The sequence below is a fragment of the Triturus cristatus genome, chromosome 4_1, assembly GCF_964204655.1.
Source record: "Triturus cristatus chromosome 4_1, aTriCri1.1, whole genome shotgun sequence".
Taxonomy (NCBI): domain Eukaryota; kingdom Metazoa; phylum Chordata; class Amphibia; order Caudata; family Salamandridae; genus Triturus; species Triturus cristatus.
This window is the reverse complement of record NC_140585.1, coordinates 288,610,398-288,630,626: the sequence shown is the minus strand read 5'-3', so window position 1 is coordinate 288,630,626 and position 20,229 is coordinate 288,610,398. Positions and strand designations below refer to the sequence as shown.

Genomic DNA, 20,229 nt, shown 5'->3' with positions numbered 1-20,229 from the left:
GTTGCACAGTAATACAAGTATTTTCCCACCCACCCCTTTCTTAGAACATGTTTTAATACATGTGATCATTTTTGATTGTGCTTAAAGCAGTGCATAGAAAGTAGCAAGGAGTTGTATTGGTTGACTGCCACAGCGTTTGCCAAAGCCTTGTAGGAAGCTGGCTCTTTGTGATTTACCAATAATCTGATATACCGTGTAAAGAGTCCAGAGGCTCACTTACTAGTGGACAGGGGCTTTCTATGCAATCCCAAAGCGCTATTAGGGGGGTGGTGTGGTCGAGCAGCCTTCGACTAAACACAGAGGAGTGCAAGACATTTGAAAACATGAACAATGATTAGTAAATGACACACGCAACTCAAGAAGGAGCTCCTCACCAATTTCTAAAAATACCAAGTATCTTTATATACGTTTAGGTATCAGAGAAAAATCATTCTGCAATGTTATCCTGTGGAAGGAAGAGCAAGTTCTGCAAACATTTATAGTACAGCGACTTACAAGACCAATCTCCACGAGCTAAGGTGAGTGAGTGGTGGGCAAGGTCCGAAGCAGCGCTAGTAGTACACCACCAGCGGCACAAGGGTAGACTGGTGCAGGGTGCAAATCAGCGTCGGGAGCCCAATGTATTTCAATGGAGATTGGTCATGTAAAAAAAAAAAAAAAAAAGGCGGCAGGCTCTGGCCAGCAGGGCTAATCCAGCTAATAGGCTCAGGCATTTTGATGCTCGGTGATAGGGCACACCTTTGGTCCTCTTCTCCAAAGCCCAGGAGTGACTGGTGCAGAGATGTCCTTAGGCTTCTGCTTGTTCCTTACTGGAGCAGTCCTGGATGAGGGGGGCTGCATGCAGAGGTTGCTTCTGGTGTCTGTTTTTGGCAGTTCTGTAGTCCTCAGACTTTATCTTTTGGAGTTTCTTCATAACAGGTCTGTTGGTCAGGGGAGATCTTGAGTCTTTTTTGAAGGCAGGCAGTCCTTCTAAGTTTCTGGAATCAACACCTGCAGGATTAGTTGACTTTGGTGCAGTTTTTAACGAGGGATACAGACAAGCTGGCAGGGTTAGTACCAGACAGCTGCTGCTTCTCTGCTTTTGCAGCTCTTCATTGTCCTCTCTTCTTAGGTCATCAGTATCTGCTTTTCTGTTGCCAGGGACTCCCCTAAATACTGAATTTAGGGACTTTAGGGAAATGTAGGGTGTAGCCAATGGGCTACTGACCCCTGGGGTCATTACGCCCCCTATATGACCACTTCCTGTGGGAAGTGGGCATAACCCTGTCCCAGAATTCCTAATTATGCCATCACAAAGATGGCTATTTATGAAAAATGGTGTCCACCTCCCAGTAGCCCACCTTAGTGGTGGTACTAGCCTGGACGTGGCACGCCTACCTGAAGAGATAATTTTACCACCTGTCCAGGTGCCTCCTCTGAGGGGAGCCACATTCACATTACAAAGGCGGAAGCTTCTGTGAAGCTCGCCTGCCCAAGGAGACTAATCAGCAGGCCCTCCTGTGGTAGGAGGCGTTGCACCTTCTTCCTGGTTAGGCTTTTGTTCCGGGTCTCCTGAGAGCAAAGGCTCTCCCCGTACGAGGTCAGACCAGCATCTCGGTGGCAGGCTGGCAGAAACCAGTCAGCAAGTACACCAGAGGCTGGTAGGTTCTCAGAAGGCACCTCTAAAGTGCCCTCTGGGTGCATACACTGGAAAATCCAACACTGGTCTCTGTGTGGGTACCAATACGAGATGTTTAATACCAAACATCCCTATTTTCAGTGAAACCATCATGTAGCTGGGAAACTCGTTTTTACTAGTGTCCAGCACATTGTAAATGGCTTCCTTGCCTACTTACTCTGGCAGTAATAGAACTGACCAGCAGAGGGGCATATATGGTGTGCCCTCACATGTACTATTCAGCACCCTTGCTTAGGGCTGTTAGGGCTGTGTAGGGGTGACTTAAAAATATGACATGCAGTGGTAGGGATCATTGCACACAGGAATGTGACATGTGTTTTTACTTTTGCCTGCACGAATACACACAGGTTGCAATGGCAGTCCTGCATGTGCTTGATGAGGGGTCCCTTAGGGTGGCACAATTAGTGCTGCAGCACTTAAGGGCCCTCTTTAGCACCTCAGGCCCTAGGTGCCAGGGTACAATTTACTAGTACTTAAAGAGGGTGCTAAAGGTTTTGCCAGTTGGGGGAACAATTGTACAGTTTTGGGAAAATGCTCTGGCACTGGGGACCTAGTTAGCAGGAACCCGGTGCACTTTTAGTAGAAATCACATAATTTACCAGGCAAAAAGTGGGGATGACCATGTCACAAATGGGCACTTTCCTACCAGCCTACATTGACAGTGTTTCCTTCTCATTTGAGATTGCTGTGGGATAATCTTTAGTCAGAGTCCAGAAAGGAATGGCCTGGAGGCCATGCCTTGACTTATCAGGTGTTAATGATAGTGCCTCACATATGCTGGTATCTGCATATATGTACACCTTTTCCTAATAGCTTATTATTTAGCTCTTCATAGTGCTCTGCTGCTCTTTCTAAGTGTGGTTAATAACAGATGTTCGCTTCTCCAACAAGTAGCTCATGAACTACTGGAATCTTTCCAGCTGCTTCTAAGTAGCTCTGTTGTGTGCAACTCAGGATATTAAATTAGAAGCTTTTGCTGGCCTCATTTAATATATGTATACCAAAATTAAAAAGTGTGTATTTGAAATAAAAATGTGTTCATTTCCTGAACTCATAAACTGATGTTTGGAGAAAAATGGTTGAATTTCTAAAATATATTTCATGCTGATATATTCAATGATAAATCATGTGGCGTTGGAAAGACATAATACTGATACGATTACCCTGGTGCCAGGAAATGTGTATTAACCCATACAGAGGCATTCCAAATTGATAAAGTTGTTTTACATTATTGCTGACAGCCCTACCTGATGCACTGAGGTGATCACTGCTGCTAATTTTGCATGGGGTGGCCACTAATGTAATCGTGTCTGATGTGGTCACTATTACTACTCCGGATGACTTTCATCAAACATAAGTAGCTCGTAGTAAAGAAACGGTTGTAGAACTCAATCTTATAACTCTGAAGGATGGAAGGCCGAGTCTGCTCTGGTGGGATTCAAACATGTGACCTTCACATAAATTAGAAAAGCAGTTAACTGTATGGAGCCGTGGGGTGCTTGTATGGACTTGCAGGAACAAGGAAAACCAGCCAGAAAATGTATGTCAGGTGCATAGGAGGGCCCTTATGATGCTGATTATGATTTCACAGTTCACTGTGTGGAAAGCTTTGGGACGTTTCAGTAAAAGAGGTAGGTTTTTCCTCCGCATTAGAAATTGGTTTTCATCAGTGATTTGCAGCATGACAGTTTGTACCTCAACCTGATTGAGCTGGATATTGGAACTTTCCCTAGCAGATTAACAACTATAATTCAAAGCCTATAAGTTAGATTGGTCATTGCATATATTGTGTTGGTTTGGAAAATATTGTTCTTAAGGTGTGGTAGTGCTGGCACTGGATCAAGAAAATATTTTTTAAGAGGATGATTGCCAGTCCTACCATGAGCTAACCAACTCCAGGCATTCAGTAATTGTAATATGCCATAAAATACCAATTCTGCCAAAAATGTGTTTTACTAAGTCTGCTGTCGCAGTGCCTACAAAATAGGTTAATGGCCTCACACCTGCTGAGGGCATCTTCACCCCAACTGCCTTTGCGAAGTGTCTTTAATTATATACCATTGTTTGCCTTGCCAGTTAACCATGATGTCTGTCAATGCGTCTGCACCAGTTTAAATTAGCATGTGAGTTAAGTAGGTAATGTGCAAAATAATGAATAAAAAATAAAATTTATCTTTTGATATCTTTTTTTTTGTAAAGGTGCAAGTCGTATTGTTCTTGAAGATTCAAATGTTTTGCAGCCTGTTGGGCTGACTGTGTTTGGGAACCATTTGTACTGGATTGACAAGCAACAGCAAATGATTGAGAGAATTGACAAGACTGGACAGGAAGGCCGCACTAAGATTCAGGCGCGTATCCCTCTGCTGACTGACATCCATGCTGTGAAAGAACTGAATATTCAGGAATACCGTAAGTAGTTTGAAGTGGAACAGCTAATGGGTCTGATTTTGTAGAAGGGGCAAATAACATACACCGCCACAATTAGCACAAGCTAGTATTTGAACTCATGGTGGTACAGATGTGGATATTGCAGATAATGACCAGAAGTACATGAATTCCACATTAGCCAATCGGGTTTTTGTAGTGCCCATACTTGTGCCCTGTGAATAGCACTTAGAGCACATTGGAAATCGATCACACAGCAAGGTCCTTTCTTTGTAGTGAAATGAAATTTGCTTCAAAAACGTTGTTGTGACAAAACCCTTTTTTTTTTATTTTTCTCCAGAGTTTTATATAGCATGAGCTTGACTTGGAGGTTTCAGGTATCGGAGCGCTTTACATAAGCACCAGTTGTGTTGATCAAGGACACATTCATTTTTGTTAGGCACGGGGAGATTAAGTGATTTGCTCAGAATCACAGGATGTTGAGCGTCATTGCCGAGACTCTACCCCGGTTTCCCCAATTTGAGATCCACCGCCCTAGCTGTTAGGCCACATCCTTTTCCACTAGCACAGTCCAAGCTGTGCTTCCAATTGATTGCTATGAAGCAGCAGGCTTGTTAAAAGGTCCTGAACGATGCAGAAGCGGCGCACTGTTATCTTTATATTGAATGGTCTTGCTTAGCTAAACACTACTTCTATAATTTGTCAGTGCAGAGGGAAATCTGTCCTATGCTGTTTTGGCTAGTAAGTGTGTCAAGCGGGGGTCTTATTAATAAAATGAACTACTCCACCAACTGCCCACGTAGACTAAAGCCTCTATCCTCTACCCAATCCCACTCCTACTTTGGGTGGGTGGTGTGTATCGCTTGACCCAAGCGTCAGTCTTAAAATTGTAAATGAAGGTCCCCCATGTCAGTGTGAATGATGAGGCCTTGATGTTACTTGAATGTGACACTCAATGAAGGTACCCTCTGTGTGCGCGAAGGGCCAGTGCTTTGGAAAGTCTCCTTAGACATTTGAGTGAGTTAGAAGTAAACATCCATATCCTGCTCGGCCCAGCATCAACATCTGGGCTTTCCTTTAGCATCAGTGTTATGCTTGACACAGCATTAAAGTTCACTCTACCCAAGTTGTCCATCTTGCCTTTTCTTAAATCCAGTTTCTGACTGTTGATGCTATTGCAGAGTCAAAGGCATATAGCACAGCAATAGTGCAGGGCCCAGGACGAGACATTCCAGGTGCGATTGTAATGACCCTTTTTCGACCCAGCCCTTACTTTGTGAGTAGTGTCAAGCCTATTCCAGCTGAGTGTGACAACGAGGGGCGTGGATATCTTTTCATTTTCCACTTTAGCTCTTATGGAAATATCCTGTTCTCTGAGACTGATCACCTTGATTTTGGAATAGTTTGAACCATCTCAGACTTTTACAGTTGTGAAGATGGTCCAAGTTACAAGTGTGACTGGGCCATTGTCATTAATCATTAAACAGTCCCTAGTAGGAACTAATTTGTCCAGCAGATATTAAAGATTTTATGGTAGCCGTACTACCTATAAATCTGGACTTCATCTGTCATTTCATGAGATTACCGCTAAAAAGTGGTATATTTGGGTGTCAACCTTTTGGGCACTAGCCTATAGCCCACCACCAGTAGTTCCCCTTTTCAAACATTTCACTTTGGATCAGTCACAGATCTTTACCCCATCTGTGTCCAATGTGTTTCATTGGCCTCCAGAATTAGGCATAAGAGTTGATCATAGTGAACGCAGTTCCCTTTTGGGTTTTGGGTATGTAAAATATTTGGATTCAGGATCAGGTAATCAGCACAGTTATTAAACTTGTATGCTACTAATATGTTTAGAGAAGACAAATTATTAATTGAAAAACTGCACTATACTGTTAGAACAAACATCATTTACATGTGCAAATTAAGAGTAACCACACAGAATGCAGCTTCATTTGTTTTCTGGCAAGCTACTTGGTTTGTAACACTTCTGTATCACACACTATATATAAGTTGGGCTTAATATCCACTGTAACGATCAAATTTCTTCTCACCCTTCTGCAGAAGAACATCCATGTTCACAGGATAATGGAGGATGTTCCCATGTCTGTATTGTAAAAGGAGATGGGACCACTCGCTGCTCCTGTCCTGTACATTTGGTTCTGCTACAAGACGAGCTGTCTTGTGGAGGTAAGAACTTGAAGATCTTTTCTTACGTACACTGTGCAATGTATGAAGGTCATGGCATGTAATGAGCTCTTTGTAGCGTGGATCTTTCCCGGATTCACATGCTGTGCATTATTCCACCTAATGGTTGGGTCTGGAATTGTTGTATTTCCCCCCTTTTTCCTGTTGGTAGGCGGCGATGTACCACCATTTGGTGCCCGATTGTGACGTCGTTGTGCTTCCTCTGGAAGCTTCCACCTTTGGTCGCCATCGTCCGATTCTTTTTTTTTTTTTTTCCGCCGTTGGGTCTCGATTAATACGGAAGGAGCTCCAAGATTTGGAGAGACGAATCGACGAAAATTGGGAAAAAATCTTCAACAAAATACAGCGTGATGATTCAAGGTACCAGACTTCAAATCAAGGTGGCGTAGGGTGCCGAGAGGGGAAACATCCTTGTCGACGACCAGAAAATAATGCGTGTACAAGGGTCTCCATGTGCGTGGTAATTGACAAAACACAGTTCAAGTTTTGCCAGTATTGGCATCACAAGTACGCACAGAAGGACCAACATCCAGTCTGCAACCTCTGCTAACTGGTGGATCATCGAAGTGAAGACTGCAACACGTGTTCGGCATTCACCCTAAAAACATTGAGGGTACGAGACAGAGAAGAGCCAACCACAACATGCAGAGCACAGCATCATCGCTACGGGACCTGGGCCTCTCCAGCGAGGAAGAGGACAATGTTGCAGAAGGTCCAGAAGGTAACACGGACATGGACATCCAAGTCGTCAAGGTCGAAAAAGAAAACTTTGAGTTAGGTAAGAGAACAGTCATCCTCGAAGAAACTAGACAAGACCCGAAAAACTGACTCCAGGGCCTCGAAGGGAGCCTCTGTGTCGTAGCACTCAACATCTGCAGTTGCGTCCCGAGAAAAACACTCCGTAGGATCCTTGGACATGGATTTCAAAACGGCTAAGACCCTGACGCAAATCCAAGACGTCTAAGGATGGTCAAGGAAAGGACGCATCAACATCGAAGCAAAAGAGGTCAAAACCCAGAAAACATTGCCTAACACCGGCATCAGCAGTGAAGGCACTGTCGACTGCGAAGAGAAAGGCAGAAGGTTGTGACACTGGAACGCACGCTTCGGAGATCATGAAGAGGAGGAGGCTGGAAGCAGAAATAGCTAGCATTTTGCAACGAAAAAAGGAGCAATAGCTTGAAGCAATTCAAGATATAGCTGAAAAGCTTGACGGAAATCGAAAAGAGCTTTGAAGATTTAGAGCCTCCAACGATTCCCGAACCCCTAGAGAAACAGGAAGAAGAGTTCTTCGAAGAGGAAGAACAAACTTACGTGGGATCTGAAACCTCTGAGGTTCAAGAGCTACAATTGCAGGACCGCGACACAGACTCCCCAGAGGAAGCTGTCAACACCTATACTTGAAGGCCCTCTTCACCAGACGACATTGGTATGTACAAACATGTCTTCAAAAAAGCAGCAGAAACCTATGGAGTACAGCGGAAGGAGGAAAAATCCAAGTCATGTTTTTTGCTCGAGAATTTGATGCCTACACAATCAAGGAACCAATTCCTTCCTATGCTGCCAAGTGTGCTAGACCAAGGTAAGTATGCATTTAAGGAGCCTGCCACATGTAAGGCAGTCAGGCCTCGAGAGAAAAAATACAAATACTCTTCCAAGGATCCTTTTTACATCAAGGGGTTGGTGACAGCGGACTCCATCATAACACCGAGGAAGAGGGCTAATGTACCAACCACTACTGACCCGCAACCGGACAAGGAAAGCAAGAGAAATGGACCTTAGGGGGAGAAAGGTCGAGAGAAGTGCGTCAAACCAATTCTAATGCTTTGCTTAACAGACATGCATACCAACACTGGGAGGAGGTAGGGGAGCTACTGAAGCACCTACCGGAACAATACCAGAAGAGAGCAAGCCACTTTGTAGAGGGGGTTAAGAATATAGCAAATACATGTTTAAAATCTGCCCTAGATGCCGTGGAAATATCAAGCAGACAAATGATGATCTGCATCACAGAAAGAAGACACGCATGGCTGTGGATCTCCAGGTTGAAGCCTGAGGTGCAGAACAACATACTGAATGCACCGTTCAGTGGGTAACAGCTCTTTGGAAGCATAGTGGACGACACGCTGAACCAAATAAAGAAAGACCACGAGATAGCAAGTGTAAAAGTGCCTTCTATCTCCATGGTTGCCTCCACTTTTTGCTGAACTGCTGATGTACTTTGAGTGTGCCCTGGGCTCCTGCCAATCAGGTACCCAGAGCCTATGTTCTTTCCCTAAAACTGCATTGAAGACCAAATCCAATTGGCACTCTCTGGCCACAGGTCAGTCCCTGGTAAATGGTACCACAGGTACCCAGGGCACTGTGACCAGGAAAGGCCTCTAAGGGCTGCAGCACTTATTGTGCCACCCTTAGAGACCCTGTAACTTTACACTGCCATTGTAGGCTGCATATTTTGGTGCAGAACAAAGTAAAGAGTCGGCATGGCACACATCCCTGTGTGCCATGCCTACAGCCCACTGCCCTGGCATAGATCGGTCACCCCTCTAGCTGGGTGCACTATACCAGTGGTGAGGGTACAGGTGCATGAGCTGCGTACCCCTACAGTGTCTAAGCCAATTCTTAGACATTGTAAGTGCAGTAATGCCATTAAGACTATATTGTGCTAGTTCAAACAATGACAACAGAGCACAACATATACATATTACTTTCATCCTCTAATGTATTCAAACAAACATAGACAATTCAAAATTACTGGACGGCCAATGCAGCTGTAGATCATTCCAATTTATTATTTTTCTTTTTCCAAAAGCAAACAGCCGACGTGCGTTTCGCCCTAAAAGGGCTTCCTCAAGGCTCTATTATCGTCCTGTATTGTTCATATATAATCAGTCAATGTAATCGATTTAATTCACACATACAAGGAGCACCTATGTTCAATACAATATCCTAATGCAAATTTTCTGATTTGAACAATAAGAATCTTTATTCTAAGTTTTCATATAAAATTCTTTCCAACATGAGTGTCGAGTTGATTCCATACAAATATCTTTTTTATTCCACAATTAATTCCATCTGATTGTCTTTTTCCATCCTTAATTCCATGTAAATGTCTTTCATTCCACAATTATTTCCATATAAATGTATTTTTCATCCATCAATCGTTAATTCCATATATTTACGATCCAAGAATTCAATTTTTTCAAAAATAATAATTCCAGTTCCAATCCAAGAACTCTATATCCAAATGATCTCAACAGCCGACGCGTTTCGTCCCCTCCTGGGACATCATCAGGGCTGTGAAGTAAACAAAAACATCCAATCATAATCTAATCCCTCTTATATGAATGTTAGCGACCTGATATCATTTTATACCATTTCCTACCTATTTACAAGCTCCCAGTTTAGTCAGGATGTGACTATACAGATCATCCTTATTCTCACCATCACATTATCTTAATATTCATCTGCACATTTTTTAGATTTAACATTTTTAATAGATTTCTTAAAGCTGCACATCACAGCACTATTCAATACGTCATACATAGAAAACAGTTAATTGCTGCATATATCCCAAAAATGTCTTCAAAACTCCTATTGCAACTCCTCATTTTCGCCTATAACAGTCCATAAAAAGAATTTATTACCCCCTTATCATTCGTTTTATTATTGATGCTTCCTATTGTCTGGCTTCTTATATTGCCCTTAATCATGAATCACACCCACCTCCTATGTACTCTTCAAAAACCACTTTTGTTGCATATCACATCGCTCTTCTCCCAATTTCTCAATTAATTAATCCTCCAAGTACATCTGGAACACAAAATTTATATCTAAAAAAAAAACCATTGACAAAAGCAACTATTATTTAGTTATCTTAGTTGCCCCCCATGTCGACAAATTAATTCCCTCCCATACGAGAGTTCTAAAGCCACAATCAACACGTTACTGTTCTCTCATGTCCCAAGCCAAAAACCCCAACTCATCTCACCTTTTCCAAATAATATTGGTGAGAATATCCGACACATATCTTTTCACATGAAGTCATTGGCTGCAAGGCTCAACTAGAGAATCCTATTCCTCTATTTTTGCATAAATAAAAAAACAAAGGAGAAAAACGTTCTAGACCCCTATTTTCAATATGACGTACAATCACATGTAGCTTAATCCCCTCAATTTCCAAAAAGACCCTTTCAAGAATCTCTGACTCTGTACCTGTGATTGTTGAAGCTCTTCTGGTTATAAAAGGCGGGGCAACCAATCGCAGCGCACAGTTTCTAGCCTACCTATTTACTACCCTGTTTCCTATCAGGTCCGCTATCCCACCTGATTCGTCAGCTTCATTGCCAATAAGAAACGGTCCCTCTCTTCCGCATGGACCCGTCACCCAATCCAAATTATTCCACTGTTCTCCGCCTGTTCGTCAGCGCTGTTTCCCTTCCCGTCCACCAACTCTTAATACCCAATCTTGCGGAGTGTCCCGTTCCTTATGCTTATAATGGTTTGACGATGACCATTTTAGAGTGAGCACCAACAGTTGAGTAATAGAGAGAGGATTCAGGACGATATTGTGACTCGCTGTGCGCACGGGTCTTTGACCCTCATCGTTGCGGCATCTTTACTAATGTAATCGATTTGTCCTATTTTTGATCAGTAAAAAATCTCGAAAGCCAAAGAATGCTAATATTTGTATCCATGCGCTATATTTCTCACAATAATAGTTGAACAATGGCAATCTTCTTATTTTCAAAAGTAATCACTTGGCACGATTTGGAGCCATGATAAGTTCCATCCAAGCGTTATTACGATCAGTAGTTTCTCGTGAATCAGACAGCGAGTTCCATGGAATGCAAAACTACACCGACATGTAAAACTATGTACTTCATTATTTGCTAGGCATTCAAGTAGTTAATGGTCGCCTCACTTTTTAAACCTACTTTAACAGATTTTTACTATGCCAGATATCACTTTTGTAACAATACCATCAGTGTCTTTCTCACAGTTAATAAAATAAAAAATTCACCATGACTTAATACAGTGCCATCCTTTGATATTCATTCAGTTTCTTATAAATAATAAGTGAATCAGTCTTCTTTAGTGTAAATTGACAGTCCCAGGGTGATCTAATTTTGAAAAATTACCGTGGTGCCATTTCTCTAATTTGAAATGCTTATAATGTAATGCTACAAACCTATAGAACAATCTCCCCTCTGTCATTGAGGTTCTAGAACATGTTTTAAAAGTAAGGATCTGATCTGACCACTGATTCCTCACCTTTAAAGTATACCCAGACACCAAAGTGGATGTTATGTTTTTTTAGCAGTGCTCCTACACACCAGTTGATGGGGTTGTGAGGTTCCACAGTAACTATACAACCTCAGAAGGGACAGAGCTGAGCTGCATATAAGCATCACCCATGCTCACTGACTTCCGTTCCTTTTTTTCTGCAACCTTCAGTGCATCTCTCTGTTCCTAACTTTGTCTGTCTTAGGCTACTTCCAATATCTGCACAAGTGCGCTAGGTAAGTATTTCCACCTTTGAAAACAGAATTCAAGCCATACTGAGGCTTCAGGAAGCGTATGTCAGTCACACAACTGCACATGGTGTTTGGGCACACACCTTGACTCTAATGTCATGCAGCAAGTGTGCCCTTATGGACCCATAGGTGTTTTAGGAGCAGGAGGCAAATCTCTAAGTCACCGAACATAAGAAAGGGTTGAAGCACAGATCCTGCTCAGTCGCGGGTCTGATCTTGGGGCTGCTCCTGAGAGTATTCCAGTATGACGTAGTCAAGACATAACCACGAGAAGGACATGCGGAGCCTGACCCAGTGCTGCCTCAAGGTCTAGGGAGAAGTCTCATGGAGTCAAGCTAGAGGTTGCACACCTGCGGTGGAACCGTAATCTGACTTAGCCCAATAATTGTTCCTGGTGCATTCTGGATTTTCCATGGCATTTTCAAACTTAAAGCAGATAGCGGTCTTCAACGAATCCTTTCTACAAAGATGATTCCAGCTCTCTGGATGCTCCTTTGGGCCCCAGAGAGCTGACTGGTCTCAAGACAGACTTCTACAGGCGAGTCGCCTTAATGTTGCAAAAGGTATCTTCAACCAGTGGGATTTGCCCAGGCTAGTTCGGTCTGCCACTGTTGAGTGTACATTGTGGAAAATGTCGTCTGTTGTAGTTTTCCCCAAGGCATTCAGTCATAGACTCACTCCAGCTGGAATGGAAAGAAGGAATGTTGTAAACATTTCCACTGCTACTTCTCCTGCTGTGAGGTCTGAGGAAACACAGGACAGATTCGAACCCAAGTAGTCTTATTCTCCCTGGACTGGGCCGCGAGTGTGTGGAACCAGAGCACCTAAGTCTGCGCATTTGCCCTCCAATCAGGCTAATATTTTAGGAGTACCTCCTGCCTCAGCAACAGGGCGGGGTACTGTATCTGAGTATCAGCTACCTATACTTCGGTGCATGAATATTGAGCGGCGGTGATTAAATGCATTACTCTTGCCGACCTAGGTGATTGATATCCTCCGTGCATTACATGTCCTTCCTCAATGTCAATTAATGCGAGCAATTTTGCTTGAGGTGAAGCATGGAACCCTTACAGGTAAGCTTTTCAGATTCTCTTTTGTTTGGTCTTTTGGTAGCTCAGCAAGAACTTGTGTTGAGCAGATTGATAGATCATTAGACGGCCCATTCAGCCTTTGTGTATGCTTGATCAGCCCCAGTTGTTTGAGTTTCCAGTTGTCATGGTTTGACTCGCAATTTCCCCCATCTCGCCTCCCCCCCCCCCCCCCCCCCCCCCCCCAAAACCATGTTTTATGTCACAATGGGGCCTGAGTTTGATATTGTTGCACATGAGCATGCCATTAGAGAGGATGCACAGCTGCACATTGAGACTTTCCTCTAAAGTCCATCTTTCTCATTTACATTACGCTAGAGTAAGTAAACTTCAGGCGCTTGACTTACAACTGTCCTACACCACCATCTTCCTAGACTAACGTGTAGACCAGGACAGCCTTTGTGGCTACCTTACGTGTTGGCCAATCAATCTCTCTACCGGTATTTTCTGCTTTGCCTCACCCCTCAAAGGAGGAGAGACCATTGGTTTTATAAGAAAGATCTGAGCTTTTACATTGACCACACAAACGACCATCACATGGAAGATTAGCTTTTTGTGAATTTCCCTGGGACAAAGAAAGGGAAGGCAGTGCAAAAGAGGAGTTTGTCAAGGTGGACAGTGCTGTGTATCAAAATCTACTATGCACTGGACAAGGTACAACACCCTGAAGTCTTGCAGGCCTACTCCACCAGGGAAAAGGCTATAGTAACCACATTGCTCAAGAGGTACCTGCTTTAGGCATCTGCTAGGCTGCAACATGGGTGTTGGTGCATATGTTCAGAAAGCGCTACTGCCCAGACAGTCTGGTCTGGCGGGAGTGTCGCATATCCCGCTCTGTTCTGCTGGATCTTTTGGTCTGAGTCCACTCCCCAGACTCTCCACTTTGAAAGGTACGACTGTGGTGTCTACTCTTCATGTGAGAAATTTGTGCTTAGTTAGAAGTATCTGTAACGAATTGGATTACTATTTGGGGTGGGTGATTACTTACCTCAAGTAACAATTTTAACCTTTATCGGGCTGACTCTACAGAGTCACTTATTAACCTACGCTCAACCCCCTGCTAGCTACATCACTGAGAAGACAGGCTTAACATAGAGAAATGTGTAAAGTATTTATGCAGTACCAAAACATTAAAAGGAAAAAAGGAAAATATGAAACAATAAAAATCCCAAAACAAATTAGAAAATTGGAGTGAAATTTAATACGTAAAATTACACCAGATTGACATCCAGTAAGGGCAACCAGAGACATGATTTTTAAAAAGTTGATAGTCAGTGGTTGCAGTAGAGCGGGAAATAAGCGCAGTTTGATGCTGATCACGATGGAGCACAAGTTGAATACACCAACCAGGTTCATCCTGGTCAAAGATTTTGCCTTCTAACTTGGTCCTTAGTCCCCTTCAGGACCTCTGGGGAAGTATTTTAGACATTCACAGGGTGGTAGGCAGGGTCCAGTTGCCTCTGGTCAGTTGCACTAAAGGTCTCTTGTAGCTTGTTGTATCGCTACCGCTTTAACAGAAGAGTAGTCTTCTAACCCATGGAGTCCACTTCTTTGTACTGGGTACAAGCGGGAGCAGGTCCAGTACTTCAGGGCTTCTCTCAGGTCACAGACCACAGGTCCAGTCATCTTGTTCTTCCACAGTTCCTATAGTGTTCTGAAATTGGTGCCAGGAGGTTCCACATTTATGCCTTACACTGGCTAGTGGGTGGGAATAACTCCTTGGCACATCCTAACCAATAGGTTAAAAGTTCCCAGTCCAACCCTAACAACTTTGGGCATTTTCAAGATGGTGTAAGTCTTTGACCACATACAACATGGGCTAAGAGTGCTGGGTGTGTTTGGGGAGTGTACTATGGCACTATTAGGACCATCCCAGATCTAACGATAAAGTCCAGTTTAAGGCACCCATTGTACCCGCAACAAACCCAGATACAGAAGTCTGCTAGGACAAAATGATTCTTCAGCAATGAGACAGTGCATCCACAAGAATTTTCTTGGCATTCTCCTCCCTTCATTTCAAGAGCACCCGAAGTATTGTGTGTGAATCAAGCAGGATTTCACACTTGAGCAGAATGACACTCATTTCAGAAAGGATGCTCACAGCTCCCTCCCTTCTGCTGAGCTCATAGGAGTCATCCTTGCCCATTGAGGTCGACCTGTCAATAACAGTAACCTATTTTGTAGCTCCTGGGATGAACTTCACATCTTTTTCACACCTATAATATGCTAATGACTTGCTGGGAGAAGTTGGAGAACAAATGAAAATTAGCTTCCAGGAACTTTGGGCTGGAAAAAGGTAGCTTTCGAAAAGTTACTTTCCTTATTATTTATTCAAAATTGTACTTTACCATTGAATTGTAGTTTTAATAGTTATTGAAAATAGCTGTTGATTTTTCTAGCAAGTCGCATTCCTCATGTACAATATTAGGGTTTTAATATGTGCTTTGGTGTAAGGAAGCAGGCTTTTTGCAGGTTTGCCAACACTTTTTGCCCCCATTTTGACTGCTAGGTACTGATGTGATGACTCTTAAATGCACTGAACCCTGCACAACAGGACTCTGCATGTGCTCTGACCCTTAAAATGGTTAATGTTTAACTGGCTTGTCCCCAATTGGCATAGCCTAACTTCCTTGTAAACCCATAGTATATGGTACTGGGAGTACCAGGGCCTTTAAGTTGGTGTTTCCCAGGGACTGCAGCACTTGTGCCACCCTGAGTGGGACAAGATAAAACATGGCTCCCAGTCTGCCCCTGACGACTGAAAGGACATGTTTTAAGCTGCTAACTAGACTATGCCATTTAAGGTAATGGCAAAGCCCAAAAGTCCCTTTTTAACCCCTTCGGTGCTCATGACGGAACGGTTCCGTCATGAGCCACGGTTGAGCTGTGCTCATGACGGAACCGTTCCGTCATGACCACGCCCGCGCAAGATTCCGTCAGCACAGCGGCGGAATCTGCGCAGCATGGAAGGGGTTAATATATGGAAGTCACCCCTGATATAGCCCTAACGCGCCCCAAGGCAGATTTCTATATGTTTAAAAGTGGAACATGTACTTTTACATGTTCCATCAGTAAAACTTTAAATTGTTGTTTTTACTGTGGAAAGGCTAGTAGCCCCATTGGTAAGTACAGAGTTACAGGCTAACACATCATAGCTGCTAATTTCTGAATGAGACTACTAAAGTTCGTACTGTAAGGTATCAAAAGAATCAGTGCATTAAATCTGATTTAATGTTTAAATCAAATTTAATGTCACTGGTGGGTAAAGTGCAACTTTAGAAGTTGCCACTTTATTTGCCCAAGGTTTCTGAGGCCCATTTAGTGTTCTACTCGGGGTCTGTCCTGCAGCCTGTTTTCTGCCCTCCTGGCGAGATGTGAGAACGACTCCCAGGAAAGATAACAATAGAGACCTGCCACTGGAAGAGGTGTTACCTCCCTCCTGCAGGAAACCACATGGGTTTTTGCACATAAGGTGAGCTTCAAATCTGAAGCCCTCTCTGAAGAGCAAGTGGGAAACACTTGATAGAGACAGAGGCTGCTCTATTGTTTAGGCAGACAGGCTGACAGTAGGAACAGGGTGTGTAGTCTCTTTTTAGCCACACCTCTGGGTTGGGCTAGGGAGCTCTGGACACTGAGAGAAGGGTTCTGCCATTTTGGGAGTGGGCAGAATGGTCAATCCTGGGATAAAGTGCTCCGATATCTCCTGGTCTAGCGAGCACTATATAAAACTCTTCAAATAAAATAGCTAGATGCCACACTACCAGGAAGTGGTAGTCACGATGGAGGGAAGCTAGTAGCCAATTGCCTACTGACAAGGTCTACGACTGTACCCTAGGGGCACTTTCTGAACATAAGTGGGGCACTCCTAACTCTTCTGGACTTGAAGAAAGACTGAAGTACTTTCCTTCTGCACCGTTGAACCGGCAAAGAGGGTGCATCGGCATAGACTGTACCTGCTGAACCTGGTGGCTAGTTGTTGGAAGCTGGCTCTGTATATACACTCGGGCGGCTGGGTGCAGGGTGCTTTTGAGCCTTCGGGCGCTCAATTGATTTCAATGGGAAATCTCCGGTTTAGAAAAAGGCTGCAAGCTTGGACGAGGACTCTTCAGGTGTCACCACCACTTCGAGAGGTAAGTTGGGTAGTTGGAGGATAGGTAGGTACCCCGGGATTGGGCACAGGGGGCCGCGGGGCGCCGCGTTCAGGGGTGCCTTTTGGTTTCGGGAAATCTTACCCTCTGTTGATCGCGGTAGGGGGGCACCTTGTTCTGAGGCTGCAGGCTTCTTCAGGAGTGTCGAGGGAGGTCCTTGGGTGCCTGACTCGGGGTCACAGTCGCCGTGGGGTCATCCTCTGGGTCTTTGTTCACTCCGGCACTGGCCAGGCTTGGCTGGTGCAGAGTGTGCTGGGTTCGCGGTTCCGGGCTGCTGCCAGGGATTAGAGGTAGGTTTTGAGTAGAGCCTCTACTCATGGGAGTCCCAGGGGCTTAGAGCCAAAAGGTAGCCAGGTCCTCCGGAGTTGGTGAGGTTGCTGACCACTAGAGATGCCGGGTGGGAGCAGGAGCAGGTTCGAGGGTCGACATGCCGGTAGGGCTGGGGCCAAAGCAGTTGGTGTCTTCCTCTTTTTAGCAGCTGCAGGGCAGGTCTTCTTTCTTCTTGCTCTTCTTTGTAGTTTTGAATCTGGAATCTGGGGAAGGAAGGTTCAGGGTGCCCCTATATACTAGATTTAGGGGCGTTACAGGTAGGTGAAGGGCAGGGACCAACGGGTCCCTGTCCTGGGGTGGGTACACCCCCCATCCTGCCTCTCTCCTGTGGGAGGGGGGCAGTAGCCTAGTCCTGATAGGGTAGGGCTCCCCATCTTCAAGATGGCGAGAGCCCGGAGATGTGCTTCACCTCGCCTCCCCCACCTGAGGGGTGGGGTTGGCAGGCTGGCACATCCCCTGTCTTTATTTGGGGTTTCCGGCCAAAGCTTTCCGCCAGAGTGGGACGTTGCAGTGGCCTGGGGAAGCTCACAGAGGCGGCATGCCTTTGAAGCTTCCCCCTGCCCATCCTGGGGGAGGAGATTTGCACCTCGCCCAGGATGTGCATTGCTGCAGGCCCAGGAAAGCAGGGGCTCTCCTACCCGGGGGTCCAGCAACATGTCTGCTGGGTGGCAGCCTAGGCAGCCTCAGAGCAGACGTAGATTGTAGGTTAGGTTTAAGGGGGCACCTCTAAGATGCCCTCTGGGCTGCTGGGTACATTAAATCCCACACTGGCATCAGTGTGGGTTTAATGTGCTGAGAAATTTGATACCAAACTACTCAGTCTTTAGTGTTGCCATAATGGTGCTGTGGAGCTCGTGTTTGACTAGCTCTCAGCACCATGTACTCTTAAATGGCAGCACTGCACTTACAGTGCTCAGGAATGGACCTGGGCACTGTAGGGGCACAGGGCTCCTGCTCCTGTGCCCACACCATTGGCATAAGGCACCCAGCTAGAGGGGTGACTGATGTATGCCATGGCAGTGTAGGTGATGGGCATGGCACACAGGGATGTGTGTCATGTCGACTTTGTTTTTGGCTTGCACCCAAACACTCAGCCTGCAAAGGCAGTGTGTGTGTGTGTGTGTGTGTGTGTGTGTGTGTGTGTGTAAGGGTACAGGGCCTCTAAGGGTGGCACAAGGACTGCTGCAGCCCTTAGAGGCCTTCCCTGGTCACAAGGCCCTGGGTACCTAGGGTACCATTTACTAGGGTCTGACATGTGGCCAGGGTTTGCCAATTTGGGTTTGGTTTGTTTTAGGGAAGGAACATAGGCCCTGGGCACCTGATTGGCAGGAGTCCACACTCAAAGTACATTCAGCAATTCAGCAAAAAGTGGGGGCATACCATGCAAGAAAGATGGCACTTTCTCACACTAGGTTCCCGGTACCAGTGTTCTTTCTCTAAATAAAAATCCTCAGTTGGTACTTCTGCTCCCTGTAAGTCCCTAGTGAGTGGTACCCTGAGTGCCTAGGACCTGGGAGCTGAAGAGAGTCCCCTGGGCGACCCCCTTCTAGGACCATGCCACTGCCCTTGCAGCCTGCTTTCCTCTGTGAGGTGAGAAACGACAGTCGACATGGCACACTGCCTGTGTGCCATGCCAACTAGCACTGCCTAACGTATAGGTAACTCACCCCTCTAGCAGGGCAGGGTGCACTATATCACAGATGTGGGCATATCTGCATAAGCATATATATTGTAAGTGCCAGGAAAGACATAGAGAGTACATGTGCTGGGAGCTCAATAACTAGAGTTCCCAGCACCATAATGGCTTCTCTGAACCTAGGAGTGTTTGGTATCAAACTTCTCCTCTCAATAAACCAACACTGATGCCAGTGGGGGATTTATTGAGACATGTACTCCGAGGCCACCTGAAGTCTTCAGTTTCCCAAACCGAATTTCCCCATTGAATTGCATCGGGCACCCAACACCCTGTTTGCACCCTGCATCCAGCTGCTCCTAAACAGCTGGTGGTGTATGTTTGTGCTGCCTTGTGACCCCCCCCAACCTCCCTCCTGGCCCATACTACCACAAATAAAGCCCCATTGAGCCCTGTATACTTCTGGGGGATTCTCTGAACTCTGTGCACGGTATAACCACCTAGTGGTATATTTATATACAGACCCAGCTTCCTACAGAAGTGGACTCCCACGTCATCAAAGAAAACTCAGAATGCTCTTATTGGATTTTGAATACTTGGTAACCCAATTTAATAGGGTAGCACATTTTTCTTGTGTTAACGTTTTGTAACTTAACCTTACAAATTCATCAGAAGTTAAATTGCAGCACAAACTGCAATCTGGTTCTCATATCCTCCACCTAACTCAGCTAATTTTAGTAATATCTCCTGTCTGCCTGAGTTATTATTGGTCTTACTTTTTAAGCCCTGTTTCAGAGTGGGAAAAAATACACCATTCTGTTGGTGAACTTCTGTCTTGGTACAGATAACTTAAAAACAATGCCATGGAATGTGCCCAAGAAAATATCAGTGACTCATGTTCAAGTAATTCCATCTATCGCTTATTCCTCTTCTATACAAATTTGTAACATAACCTGTGATTTTCCAGAGGCAGGATTTGAGTTGTGATGGCAACTATGAGTTTCTCATTCATTTTGAAAGCATTCTATACGTGTCAGAGAGCATGGATAATTTAGCCATGTTATCTCAAAAAGTTCTTTATTGCTGCATATTCCTCTTGGCAAATTAATTTGGTTTCTGTATTTGTAAGAATGGCGCCTCCAGATGTCACAGGAAGGCGGTAATGTACCCTATTGACTGATAGTCCAGTAATACATACAGCACTTCACATCACTAACTTTGG

At 44.7% G+C, this 20,229-nt stretch overlaps 1 protein-coding gene across 1 annotated transcript in view; it reads left to right on the top strand.

Moving 5' to 3' along the window:
- Positions 1-20,229, top strand: part of LRP6 (LDL receptor related protein 6) — an 880,431-nt gene that overhangs the window by 679,011 nt on the left and 181,191 nt on the right. Inside the window, exons 16-17 of the mRNA XM_085652091.1 lie at positions 3,878-4,087; positions 6,128-6,253. Of these exons, the coding sequence (XP_085508217.1) occupies positions 3,878-4,087; positions 6,128-6,253 (336 nt within the window). The remainder of the gene's footprint in view (positions 1-3,877; positions 4,088-6,127; positions 6,254-20,229) is intronic.